Here is a 14,529-nt window from a genome sequence, read left to right as displayed (position 1 = left end):
GCATCCGAATGATAGCCTAAGGTGGGCACTCCTCTCTCCATCACATTTAGATTGTCACACTCTTGGGCTCAACTTGGCCCATCCGCCGACCGTAAATTGTCAAAGGGGTGGCGTCATGCTGTATTGTTCATATCGTATCATATCATTCAATGTCACTCAATCTATTTTTAGATGTGGCGTCTGCTGAATTTTTCTGACTGCGTTGTTCTTTTGCTTGTTGCTTAGCAAATGTTAGCGCAGCGCCAGGGTCCACAAAGAAGGTAGGTCTGCCAGGGCCCTGGACCCTCAGGTTGGCCGGGTAAATCAGGGCATACTTCGTGCCTATCTGTTGGAAGATTTTTTTCGCTGGGATGAATTCTCTGCGAGCCGCTTGCACCTGCAGGGTAAAGTCTGGGTAAAGCGCTACGTTATTTCCTTTGTATTGTATTGCCCCCTTATCTCTTGCGAGGCGCAAGATGGTGTTGTGGTCCCTATAGTTAAGCACACGTGCCAATATGGGTCGTGCCGGAGCCCCTGGTTTGGGCCTAGGACCCAGTGATCTGTGAGCCCTTTCTATGAGAAACATGGTGGATAAATCAGTCCCAAACAAGTCCTTAAACATAGTCTCCACATATTGCGCCATGTTTTGAATGTCTGACGACTCCGCAATTCCTGTTGTGCGTATATTGTTGTGCCTTGATCTTGCCTCCAAATCCTCATTCTTCTGTTGAATTAGGGCCAGTACTTTGTCCATCCCTTTTACCTTCTTTTCCATATCCATATCCGTTTAGGCTTCTTCAGTTTCGGTCACTCTTGTTTCCAGGACACTTACTCTCCCCTCATGCTTGTCCATCTGTTGAGTGATCCTGTCCATGCCTTCGGCCAGTGTGTCCATTTTGGAATCTATGACCTGCAGCCCCGCCTTTAGTTCCTGAAACATGGTTTTCACATCTTCAGCTGGCATCTGATCCTGCGCTCCGTCTTCCGCCTGTTCACGCTCCGCTGCTTCTGCATCCTGCTGCTTATTCATTTTCATTTCGAACGTAATTTTGGGCTGTCTAGTTTCTGGTTTCCCCATCTTTTACGAGTGTTAGAGCACCCACCACCACAGTACGGCCACTCAGCCGGATATAATGGCCTCTCCCGGAAGGAGCCCCTCTGATTGTTGGTGGAGCCCCCAGTAGACCCAACTGCACGACCCACTACGTCTCTATAGCTGCCCTGGGCCACCTATGTAGGTTGTAGGAAATGTGGGTCGGAATCAGGCGTCTTCGAATCACAAAAGTGGTGGTTTTGTAGTCTCCCCAGCGCGGCTAGTTTGTCCTGTGCAGTAAGAGCAGAAGCAACCCCGACAGCACACCATCATGCACAATGCGACGTCCCCACTCGGCGCGCTCTTACTGTACTCTTCTCCAACGTGGCTCCACTGATGGACGTCGTAAACAGTAGTTACCACCACTCGTGTCACGGATATGGTTGAATGTCTGTCATAATTCACCCGGGGGCCCCTAGCCGATTCACAGGGGGGGGGGGTCAATGCCACCTCGCGCAGCACTGCCTTAAATTAGGTCTCTTCACTGAGCATCCGTGGGGTTCCAGGACATATCGCAGCTCATCTCGCGGTTCATACTTGTAGCTAGCGCTAGTTCACATTTCCGAGCGCTGTGGTTTCCCCGCAATGTGGCTGTGCTGTGGAGCGCGTGCAATGTGGCGCCAAAACCAACTATGAGCATGACAGAGTGTGTATAGTTCAAGGTGCGTGGGGTCACCTCCTATCACAGCTGGGAGGTCCGCAGTTGTCGCTTGCACCTTCAATTTTCTACCTTGCCATCTCGTCGGGTCACAAATGATCAGTGTTGCGGGAGGACCCAAAATGGCGGCCGCGCCTTGCCCAGTCGGCCGCTGTTACTTGCACGGTTCTCACGCCACTGTCTCTCTCATCACCGCTCTCCTGAGCAAGCAGCCCTGCGCTGCAGGAGCACGCTCACTCGCCACTTCGCCACCAAGAGGCCCCCCCAAGACTGATAGTACGTTTTGCAGACTCGCGGCACCTCAGTCACAGTCAGCCTTTGCCTCACCGTGTCTCTGCTCCGCCACCCCGTGTCCGAATCTCCCTCTGGTTACCAACTGCCTTGTCGCCAGGTTGGAGTGGAGTCAGGGCCCTGTAACACTCTGCTTGGTCCCCCCTGTGGGCATTCGTCCGCCGCTTCAGCTCTCACGGCGCTGCGCCGATAATGCCAATGTCACGGCTCCTCCCTCACATCCGGATCTGCCACTCGAGGCCCCGGCGTCAGCCGCCCGCACAGGCCCTTCCTCCGGACCAAGGCCGCGTCAGACTCCACACCTCCAGTACAGCCGGTGCGGTCCTGATTTTACATCAGACGGCTGCCGGGTACCCACCTAGCCTTTACTCTCTATTGGGGCCGAGTTGGAGCGTGTGAGGTTCGGGTTTATGACGGATAGTCAGCTCGGCTGGCGGAGCTGCAGGATCAAGCAGCATACCGCTCAGCGGCCAAGCCACGCCCCCTAGCGTATGACACCTTACACGACATGTTTGGATAAAGCCAAACCAAAGTTAGCATTAACCGTGAGGATTATAATGCACTTAAGAGTATATGGTATGGCGATATCATAGAACAGCTATAAGGACATGGTTCTGAAAGCTGCAGACAGGCTCAGCTCATGCTAGAGCACCATCTCACACATAACCAAGCACTCTGCCTCCAGGATTGTTAAGGCCTGCCATAGGAGTGACTCACAGGTTACTATGTGTCTATATATAAGTAGGTATAGGAATACTATACCTAAGCAAGGGGTGATTACACGACCTTGCCCCAGCTGAGTGATCAGCCAGTTGTGTCTATTTGAGTGGCCAGCCAGGGGTGGCATAATACATGCTGCAGCCCCTGGTAGGCCTTGGTTACACCTATGCCCTGAGTACCTAGGGTACACTTTTACAGGGGCTTATAAGGTGAACCAATTCCCAATTGTGGATGTACCTAGGGTACATGGTGTAAATTTAGAGAGAGTGCATCTGTGCTGTGTGTCTGATTAGCAGGCCCATAGCCATATCGAAGTCGAAAACCAGTAAAGCAAAAAGTGGGGGTGACCATAGGAAGCAGACCCTACTCTCCTACAAAGACCAAGACCTTTGGACAAGGTTTATTTTACGTTGTTCTCAGCTTTTTATACTGTTCAAGGCGAGTATCGGTACACACTAATGACCAAAAAGCTGGTGCCCCTTGGAATGTTGCACGGTTATGCTCCTAAATAAATGTCGTTAGCCATCTTTGTGCTCCTGCCTACCTTTAGCTTTTTCAAGACCAGGATTATTTGGACTGAAGGAAGAAATTGAATGAAATAAAATGGCCCCGTTTAGTTGCCTAAACTGGCCTTTGTGCTTAAGTGCTTTCTAAAGTTGATTTACATGTTGGCTACCTTGCTTGTAATTGTATTTTACAAACGGAAGAATCGTTTTAATAACATGTGTGATCTGTGAGTAATTATCAGGCTAACATATGCACGTGAACTTTTCTTGATTAACAATTTTATGTAAAATCTAAATATTGCTGCCTCATCCTTAGAAATTAAACTTATCTTATGCCATACAATGTATTACATGCTGCATTGGCTAGATCGTTTGTTTGGTGATTAGCACTTTACTTCATCCTTTTGAATAAAATAGTAAACTTTGTGTTTGTTATCCTGTGTAATGTCCAATTAATGTGTAATTTATCTAATAAAGTTTCCGGATATTCCTCCCTTATATAGCACGGCTATGAGAATTTTAAACTGTATTGATAATGTGTACTGATAATTGTATTTTTTACATCATATTTTCAAGATAGTTGAATTAATGTTTTTCAGACACCTTTATCTGGCTATGGTGGAACAAGTAATATCATTTTGGAAAATGTAAGAAAATTGTCAGATAGCTACGTATTGCTATTAAATGGGATTTCCAATGGCAAAATGAGCAAAGCCACCTTCTCTTTGCGAAATACAGGATCAAGGGCTGCTTATATTAAAGCTGTTTGTTTCATGAACATCCAAACCAGAACAATTATGGACCCAAAAGTGATTAGTGTTTCTCCTGAGAGGTTCGTGCTTCTGGAAAGAACACAGCAGGTAAGATCTCATCTGTGCATCAGGTAGAGATTGTGACGTCAACATCCCATTTTGATTTTGTTGTGAGCTCCAAAATTTATTTTTGTGTTTCGAATACTGACTGACGTGCATATGATGTTTTCCAAATAATTTGAACATATTTTTCTCCTAATTAGATGGTAACTGTGACATGCTACTCAACTCCAAGGGAACTCAACTTGTGTAGTAAGAGCACTGCATTGCTTAGCACCATATGCTTTTTATGCGGAGATGAAGTGATGAGACAACAATATCGCAGGTAAGGGATGTCTGATTATATCAAAAATGATATTGGCAATCATAAAGGGTAAATGTGACATGTCAAGATATTACCCTACCTTTCTGTCGCAGAACATTGTTCGAGTGACTGTAGTGGAGCCATGTTTTCTCTTGCGCACCATTTTAAGGATGCAATCAGGGTCTCCAAGTAAACTGTAAACATAATAATGCAACTTTACAAACTGTAATGATATAACCACTATCTAAGGCCCCTTTATAGCATACCGTGTATGCTTTGTTTGACCTCTTTAGAAATCTGTTCCTTTTATCGAGCTATTTTATTGTTGGAGAACCTTTTGTGTACTTGTATCACAGCTTTGGTATAGTCTTAGTTTAGTTCTGTGGTTCTTAACCTGTGTGGTCTGAGTACCTCTAGGGGTACGCGAGGCCTGCTCAGGGTGTCTGCAATGTTCTTACAAAATGAAATATTAATATTTATAAGATAATAAAATGAATACAATATTCAAAATCAAAGATGCAAAATTGAAAATTTGAAAACTTTTTCTATAATTGTGGATTAACCAAAAAATGTTAATATTTGAACATCTATTTGGTTATTCTTATTTTTGTGTATTGTTTTGAAGTTCAAGTCATAGAAATTTCTTAGGCTGGGTCTCCAGCTTCCATTAATAGCTCATTGGGGGTCCCCATATTACAGTAATAATACAATGGGGATCCACCAAAGTCAAAAGGTTAAGACATTTGGTTTAGAGCATAGCAGTCTTAGTCATTGTAATTTTCTTGGTCTCAGTGACTATGCTTTAGAGGAGTGACGTTTGGAAAAGTTGCTGTGTTTCCTATTCTTTTTATGTTTGCACCACTTGTCTCTAGAGGTTCTTGATGCAGAGTACATTGTGACTTGCACTGAGTACGGGACCTACATCTGGATTGGCAGTCATCATGAGCCTTTCTGTCTTTGGCCTTGGTGTGCATGCTAAAGGATTACTCGCACAACTTCGTGTCATGCTTAAACTCCAGTCACCACAGCCCAATGCTGTGGGAGTCTGCGATGGAGATCTGACTATTACTTCTGAGCCTCACATCCCCAGGGTTTAATTCTGGAATGTTGGATGGTAGCCATCATAGGCACCACATCGAAATTTTTTGAAGTACATTAAAGTTCTTGTGTGAAGAAATCTGGTCAGAAGAGCCAACTCTGAATACACGTCGAAAGAAGCAGAAGAAAGGTGTAGGAGAGTGGGGTCTGCAATCCCATGGCCACCCCAGATTTTTGCTTTTTGCTTCACTGGTTTACGACTTTCCCTGGCTGTGGGCCTGCTAATCAGACCCACAGCCTAGCTGTTCTCTCTCTAAATTGACAAGCATGTACCTTAGGTGCAGTTACCAATTGGTACTGGGCCACCTTATCAGTCCCTGTACAGTATACCTTAGGTATCCAGGGTATATGTGTACCCAGGGCCTACCAGGGGCTGCAGCATGTATTATTCCACCCCTGGCTGGCCACCCAAATCTGACACAACTGGCTGCACGACAGCTGGGGCAAGGTGGTGTAATCACCCTTTGCTTTAGATATAGTATTCCTATATCTAACCCTAAAATGGACACATATATTCCTATCAGTCACTCCTATGGCAGGCCTTATCAATCCTGAAGGCAGAGTGCTTGGAATTATGTGAGATGGTGCTCTGGCATTAGATTAGCCCGTTTGCAGCTTGCGGAACCAAGTTCTCATAGCTGTTCCATGATAACGCTATACCATATACTCTTAAGTGCATTATGAAACTCGCGGTCAAATGCTAACTTTGGCATAGCATTATCAAAACATGTCGAGTAAGGTGTCATACGAATTGGAATACTAACCCCTCGCCAATTCTGGCGACGGGGTTAGCATTCCACCCTTCTAGAGGGACACGACATGTATGTAACTGTGAACCCCGGTTAAAGTTAACTCAAGCCTCAGCATCACAAAATGGATGCTGCCACCACAGACACAAGTCTGACCTCCTGCTGCTGGGAGTCCTTCCAGCGAGGGAGGCCTGGACAAAGGGTTTCCTGTCAGGGGCGGTGCCAGCACCATCCCAGACAGGATTTTGTGTATCCCAGGTAGGCAGGGCTGAAAGGAAGGTGACTGCAAGTGGCACCCCGGTGCTCACTGTGCATATGCCGGCTCAAACCAGTTCCAGGGGCACACCAGCCCCTGAGCTGGGGAGAAACTGGACAAAGGAGAGGGGTGTAACCACCCCCCTCCTGGTCCCACCCATGGGCAGGACCTGGTCGCGTGCCAGCCCCTTTTCTTAGAATAAAGGTAGGAGCGGGCACCCTTCCCAAATTGGATAATCTTGAAACTTGAACTACTTTCCACGAAAGGAACTCTTGTCATTCTCTGAAGACTCTCCCTTGTGGCTAAGGAGTAGCCACCCTGCACCAGCAGGCACCATCTAAGCGCTTGCGGTTTGCTGCACGTCCATCCTCCGGATCAAGACTGCCCAGCTCGACGAGACCCGGATTCCCTGCCATCTCTGACCTCTACCTGCATCATCAGCCCAGCTGAGATTCGTGGGTGTGACGAGACCCGTGGGACCGGCTATCTTCAAGACCTGCACGACGCTTAACCAGCACGACCGCCGAGGGAACCTCGAGTGGGTGCACTGGGGTTTGAGAAGCCCAAACCCTGAGCAGCTCCAGCACCGAAGTCCAGCCCCCCAGCATCCACGAGATCTGCGTGGGGCCCTTTTGCTTCTTTGCTGCTTGCCACGTTGTCCGGTCACTTGCCCGTCGGCTAGTGACCCTCCTGACGACGTACCACGACGTTTTCACCGCTGGTCTAGGTCCTCTAGACTGGCCCTTGCTCCTTGTCCAACAAGAAGTGCCCTGGACCCTCCTGGTCCACTCCAGACGCCATTTTGACTCCACCGCGTGGGCTTGCCTTTGCCAAGGTTTGTTGCTCCAATCTTGGATCCAGCATCGCCGACAGCAGACACCATCGTGGGACAGCTCGTACCTCCAGCCTGGACGCCGACAACGCCTCCTGGCCCGTGTGACTGCAGAGTCCAGCGTCACCCACTCACCTGATCGCGGTGACTTCATCCGGTGCCATCCTGGTGCCCACACAATCACTGGCTAGTGATTGAGAACTGAGTCCCCTCTGCTTTCAGGTCGTCTTCTTCACTGATCCAGCCTTGGATCACACCGAACATCTTCACTGGTCGCCTGCCAGCAACATCTTCTTTCAGGCTCCATAGACTACAACGAGGATTCCCGACGACATTTGAACCCTATGCAGCCGCAGCCCCTGGGCTAGGTAACACGAGTATTTCGGTGCTCCAGCACAGGTTCACTATCCTAGTGTCCAGATCCTTTTTCGTTTTTAGTCTACCTAGTCGGATTCGTCCGGAAACAGTAACTTTAGAACTACTAGCATCCATAGACTTTGTCCCGCATCCCGCGTAAGAATTCCCACTCTGCACCCGGGTTCCCTAGGCCTCCTGCTCCTAACCTGAGGGTTCAGTAAGGTAGTCCTAGCGGTCCTGAAGCCTCTGGATCGTGTTACTTACCTGCTAGTATTTTGCATTCCACTTTTAGAGTATATGGTTTTTCGTGCCCCTCGGGCATTTGTGTTATTTGTGTAACTTGCAGTTTTTTCGTAAGAGTTTTGTATTGTGCTTAGCTCCCTGACTCATAAAGAGTTCAGGGTAGTCTTGTTATTAATAAATATCCTTTATTTTTATAACAACTTGTGTGGTGTCCTTTCACTTGGTGTTCAAGGGGTATATGTGATGGTAAAACAGCTGGCTTAACACGCCCTCTAGAGTTTAGCCTAAAGACTGCTCTTGTCCACGCTACTAGGATAGCTGGTCTAATAAGGTTGACTTACAACCAATCATCAATAAGGGTTGTTTGGAATGGTACAGAGTGATCACTAGAATAGTGAGCACTATATATCAAGCCAACTTCTCACAAAAGGGACCAGACGTCAAGGTGCTGAGGCAAGCTCAAGTGGTGTGACAGTGGCATTGTTTCCATCATTTTGCAGGGCCGCACCCCCACCAGCGTTGACGAACTATAAAAAAAAAAGTTTCCGATCCAGTCTGGTTGCTGGGGTATTCAGAAAGTGTGGAATTTGCAAGTAGATAGATTATGCACCGGAAAGGTAAGTTATTATTTCTTGCAATAGTGCCTTTAAGATGAATGTGTTTGGTTAGTTTGATTGTCTTTAGTTTTTATTTACTGCTTTGCAGCTCTTCCTAGTACCATGATGCATGCCGGTGACAATGCACCTACAAATATTCCACTTAGATTATGTGAATTTGTAGAGTAAGTCTTGAAGATCTTTTGCAGTCTGCACAATGACTTAGTCGGAGTGGTCTGTTGACATTGTATTTGGTTATGTTTTTATTATCTGAAAGAAACACGTTAGTTAGATTCCTTACCTTCGAATAACCCCCAGGCGTCAGACTGGATCCGGAAAATTTTGCGTAGCAGTACCCTTGCGCGACGGTAGGCGTCGTCTGCGGCTCTGCGTCCGTCGTCGGCGGCGCCGGGATGACGACGTCGGAGTACTTAGACGCCGCCCTCGCACGCTGACGTCAGTTCTTCTTTTTTCCGCGCCAGCTAAGCGCAGGTCAGGAGAAAGCAGTCCCTTAGCGATTTTTTGACAAAAACTTTTAGATCTTTTTGATCTCTTCTCGAGTCTCACGACTCTCGGTGCCGGTAGGGAATGCCCGGGTTCAAGCCTGTACCGACTGCAACCGACTGATGTCGGTTACCAATGCCCACCGCCGGTGCCTGTATTGCCTTGGGGCCGACCACGCCGACCGGTCGTGCCCAGACTGCCAGGCCTTGACGTAGAAGGCTAGGCGGGAGCGGTCCCGCAAGTGCCTCGAGCTCCGGCAGTCGGCCCCACGTCGCTCAATATCCCGGTCCAGGAGGGGGTCGAGGGACCAGTCGCGGGGCCACAGTCATCGAAGCTCGACGAGTCGACACCATTCGTCGGGCTCCAAGTCCTCAGGTAAGAGGCACAAGAAGTCGAAGAGACGCCATCGCTCTTCTGACTCCAATTGACGCTCGCGCGACGCGGCCGGGGGTTCGGGCAACACTGCCTCCGCGGCTCCGCCGGAGCCGGAGCCGCAGGCGCCGCAGCCAGCTCCATACCCGCTGGTCCCCGGGCTGAATGAGACGCCGGAGGAGATTGAGGCCTTTCTCAAGGCCATGGATTCCTCTCTCCTCTCTCCTCATGGTCCCACAATGCCCCCGGGCCCCGACTGGGAGTCCAAGCGGGCCGGGCGCTCCGGTCCCAGCGCCGTTGGGTGCTTAATCCCCGGCGCCGTCGGCGACTTCGGTCCCGCGCCGCAGGCTCCCGCTGGATGTGGATACGGGTCACCGCCGGTCGACATCACGACCCCGCCGGCGTTGACCCCCAGAATGTCACCCCCGGCGCCGTCCCCGCACGACGCTGTCCCTGAACCCTCTATTGGTCCGGATCTGGCTTCGGACCGGCGTCGGCGCATTTGACGCCGGCTGAAGAGCCTTTCTTCTTTGATCCGGCTCCATCCTTTGACCCTGAGTTTCAGGAGATGGAGGACGAAGGGGATTGGGTGGGGTCTGAGGACCCTCTGACACAGGAGTGTCAGTCCTTCCAGGACTGAACAGAGGAGCTAGGGGAGGCCAGTGGTCTTGATACCTCCGCTGACACTGGCTTTGTCTCCCCTCCTACCGTGGCTACGGAGGAGGGTGCTGCTTATAGTCTGGTGCTGACGCGGGCAGCCAAGGCCTTGGTGCTTACGCTCCCCGTCGCTACTGTGAGGTCTAACATCCTCACTGAGGTCCTTAAACCGCAGACTGGCGCTCCGGAGCCTTTACTGCCGTTTAATGAGGCTCTCATGGACGTCTTGTTGTCCACCTGGTCCAGGCCTGCTACAGGCCCCCCTGTAGATAGGAACGTCGCCAGGCGCCACTGCCCAGCTCCAGGCGACCCTAGCTTCCTGTCCACCCACCCCACCCCGAGAGCCTGGTTATCCAGGCCTCTACTTCCCAATCCGCATTCCCGACTGCACCCCCAGATCGGGAATCCAAAAAATATGAACAGTTTGGTAAGAAACAGTTTTCATCCCTCAGCTGTGGGTTGTGGTCAGTAAACACCGCTTGCCTTTTGGGCCGTTATACCCACTCTCTGTGGGATAAGGTTGCGGCCGTGCTGCCAGAGTGTCCGGAGGGGGCCCGGGCAAAACTCGCTCAAGCCCTCTCGGAGGGACGAGACTCAGCTCGGTATTCTATACGATGTGGTCTGGATACCACGGACACAGACTCGCTGGGCAGGGCGATGTCAACGGCGGTGGCGGTTCGCCGCCAAGCCTGGCTGAGGTCCGCCAACTTTTCGGCCGATGTCCAGAACACCCTCATGGACATGCCGTTTGATGGCAGCCAACTATTTGGTGGCGAGGCAGATAATGCGCTTGAACGTTTCAAGGACTCCAGGGCTACGGCCAAGTCCTTGGGCCTATCTGGGCAGCGTCAGCAGCAGTCTGCCTTTCGCTCCTTTCGTGGCCAAGGAAGGGGCGCCCCTTCATGTCCTGCCTGTGAGAAGTTGGTCTGATATATAGTGCTCACTATTCTAGTGATCACTTTGTATCATACCAAACAACCCTTATTGATGATTGGTTGTAAGTCAACCTTTCAGACCAGCTATCCTAGTAGCATGAACACGAGCAGTCTTCAGGCTAAACTCTAGAGGGCGTGTTAAGCCAGCTGTTTTACCCTCACATATACCCCTTGAACACCAAGTGAAAGGACACCACACAAGTTGTTATAAAAATATAGGATTTTTTATTAATAACAGTTCTACCCTGAACTCTTTATGAGTCAGGGAGCTAAGCACAATACAAAACTCTTACGAAAATACTTTAAGTTGCACAATTTACACAAATGCCCGAGGGGCACGAAAAACCATATACTACAAAAGTGGAATGCGAAATACTAGCAGGTAAGTAACAAGATCCAGAGGCTTCAGGATCGCTAGGACTACACTACTGAACCCTAAGGTTAGGAGCAGGAGGCCTAGGGAGATCGGGTGCAGAGTGTGCACTCTCACGCGGGATGCGGGACAAGGTCTATGGATGCTAGATTTCGTAAAGTTAGTGTTATCGGACAAAATGCTCGAGTTACCTAGCCCAGGGGCTGCGGCTGCATAGGGTTCAAAAGACGTCGGGAATCCTCGTTACAGTCTATGGAGCCTGAAAGAAGAAGTTGCTGGCAGGCGACCAGTGATGAAGTTCGATGGGATCCAAGCCTGGATCGGAGTGGAAGATGACCTGAAAGCAGAGGGGATGAAGTCACCTCGACCAGGTGAGTGGACGACGCTGGGCTCTGCAGTCCCTCGGACCAGGAGGCGTTGTCGGCGACCAGGATGGACGGGCGAGCTGTCCCACGAAGGTGTCTGCTGTCGGCGCTACTGAAACCAGGATTGGAGCAACAAGCCTTGGCAAAGGCAAGCCCACGCGGTGGACTCAAGATGGCGTCTGGAGTGGACCAGGAGGGTCCGGGGTGCTCCTCTGTTGGAGGGGAGCTAGGGCCAGTCTGGAGTAACCAGACCAGCGATGGAAGTGTCGTGGTTCGTCGTCAGGAGGGCTACAAGCCAGCAGGCAAGTGGCCGGACAAAGCGGTGAGCAGCAAAGAGCAGAAGGGCCCCACACAGATCTCGTGGATGCTGGGGGGCTGGACTTCGGTGCTGGAGCTGCTCAGGGTTAGGGCTTCTCAAACCCCAATGCACTTACTCGAGGGTCTCTCGGGGGTCGGGCTGGTGAAGCGTCGTGCAGGTCTTGAAGATGGCCGGTCCCACGGGTCTCGTCACACCCACGAATCTCAGCTGGGCTGGATGATGTAGGTAGAGGTCAGAGATGGCACGGAATCCGGGTCTCGTCGAGCTGGGCAGTCTTGATCCGGAGGATGGACTTACAGCAAACCGCAAGAGCTTCGATGGTGCCTGCTGGTGCAGGGTGGCTACTCCTTAGCCACAAGGGAGAGTCTTCAGAAGAGTCAAGAGTTCCTTTCGTGGAAAGTAGTTTCAAGATTCAAGATTATCTAATTTGGGAAGGGGGCCTGCTCCTACCTTTATCCTAAGAAAAGGGGCTGGCACGCGACTAAGTCCTGCCCTATGGGTGGGACTAGGAGGGGGGTGGTTACACCCCTCTCCTTTGTCCCGTCTCTCCCCAGCTCAGGGGCTGGTGTGCCCCAGGAACTGGTTTGAGCCGGCACATGCACAGTGAGCACCGGGGTGCCACTTGCAGTCACCTTCCTTTCAGCCCTGCCTACCTGGGATACACAAAATCCTGTCTGGGATGGTGCTGGCACCGCCCCTGACAGGAAACCCTTTGTCCAGGCCTCCGTTGCTGGAAGGACTCCCAGCAGCAGGAGGGCAGACTTGTGTCCCGGTGGCAGCATCCATTTTGTGGAGCTGAGGCTGTGTCTGACTTTAACCGGGGTTCACAGTTACATACATGTCGTGTCCCTCTAGAAGGGTGGAATGCTAACCCCGTCGCCAGAATTGGCGAGGGGTTAGTATTCCAATTCGTATGACACCTTACTCGACATGTTTTGATAATGCTATACCAAAGTTAGCATTTAACCGCGAGGATTATAATGCACTTAAGAGTATATGGTATAGCGTTATCATGGAACAGCTATTTGGACTTGGTTCCGCAAGCTGCAAACGGGCTCAGCTCATGCCAGAGCACCATCTCACATAATTCCAAGCACTCTGCCTTCAGGATTGATAAGGCCTGCCATAGGAGTGACTGATAGGAATATATGTGTCCATTTTAGGGTTAGATATAGGAATACTATATCTAAAGCAAAGGGTGTTTACACCACCTTGCCCCAGCTGTCGTGCAGCCAGTTGTGCCTGTTTGGGTGGCCAGCCAGGGGTGGCATAATACATGCTTCAGCCCCTGGTAGGCCCTGGTTACACCTATGCCCTGGATGTGAGAAGTTGGCCTGATATATAATGTTCACTATTCTAGTGAGCACTTTGTATCAGTCCAAACAACCCTTATTGATGATTGGTTGTAAGTCAACCTTATAGACCAGCTATCCTAGTAGCATGGATACGAGCAGTCTAAGGCTAAGACTCTAGAGGGCGTGTTAAGCCAGCTGTTTTACCATCACATTACCCCTTGAACACCAAGTGAAAGGACACCACACAAGTTCTTACGAAAATACTTTAAGTCGCACAATTTACACAAATGCCCGAGGGGCACGAAAAACCATATATTACAAAAGTGGAATGCGAATTACTAGCAGGTAAGTAACTATTCTCATAGACTTTAGAAACGCTAGGCCTACAATGCTGAACCCTTAGATTAGAAGCAGGAGGCCTAGGGACGCCGTGTGCAGAGTGGGAACTCTCACGCGTAATGCGGGAACAAGTCTATGGAAGCTAGTAAAGACAAAGTTACTGTTCTCGGGCGAACCCGACTAGGTGGGTCGAAAACGGGAGTGGATCCGAACACTTAGGGTGTTGGACTATGCTGGAGCACCGGAGTACTCAGGTTACCTAGCCCAGGGGCTGCGGCTGCATAGGGTTGAAGTTGCGTCGGAAACCCTCGTTGAAGATCCAGGAGCCTGAAGAAAGAAGTTGCTGGCAGGCGACCAGTGAAGAAGTTCGTGATGAGCCAAGCCTGGATCAGGGAAGAATAAACCTGTAAGCAGAGGATACCAAGTTCTGAATCACTAGCCAGTGATTTGAGTGGGCACCAGGATGGCACCGGACGAAGTCACCTCAGCCAGGTGAGTGGGCGCTGCTGGGCTCTGCAGTCTCTCGGACCAGGAGGCGTTGTCGGCGACCAGGATGGAGGTGCGAGCTGTCCCACGAAGGTTCTTGCTGTCGACGTCGCTGGACCCAGGATTGGGCAACAAGTCTTGGCAAATGCAAGGCCCACGCGGTGGACCTAAAATGGCGTCTTGAGTGGACCAGGAGGGTCCAGGGTGCTCCTCTTTTGGAGGGAGGCAAGGGCTAGTCTGGAGCAACCAGACCAGCAGTGGTTGTCGTCGTGGAGCGTCGTGAGAGGGCCACTAGCCAACGGGCAAGCGACCTGGACAACGCGGTTGGCAGCAAAGAGCAGAAGGGCCCCACGCAGATCTCGTGGATGCAGGGGGGCTGAACTTCGGTGC

General features: G+C 50.5%; 1 protein-coding gene across 2 annotated transcripts in view; it reads left to right on the top strand.

Annotated features, from left to right (window-relative positions):
- CEP192 (centrosomal protein 192) overlaps positions 1-14,529 on the top strand; it is a 2,224,848-nt gene that overhangs the window by 1,343,000 nt on the left and 867,319 nt on the right. For both annotated transcript variants that reach the window (XM_078687485.1, XM_078687486.1), the window contains exons 32-33: positions 3,847-4,107; positions 4,263-4,384. In XM_078687485.1, coding sequence (XP_078543611.1) covers positions 3,847-4,107; positions 4,263-4,384 — 383 coding nt within the window. The remainder of the gene's footprint in view (positions 1-3,846; positions 4,108-4,262; positions 4,385-14,529) is intronic.

Source organism: Lissotriton helveticus, chromosome 4_1 (assembly GCF_964261635.1).
Source record: "Lissotriton helveticus chromosome 4_1, aLisHel1.1, whole genome shotgun sequence".
NCBI classification, from domain to species: domain Eukaryota; kingdom Metazoa; phylum Chordata; class Amphibia; order Caudata; family Salamandridae; genus Lissotriton; species Lissotriton helveticus.
This window is presented reverse-complemented; position numbering and strand designations above follow the sequence as displayed.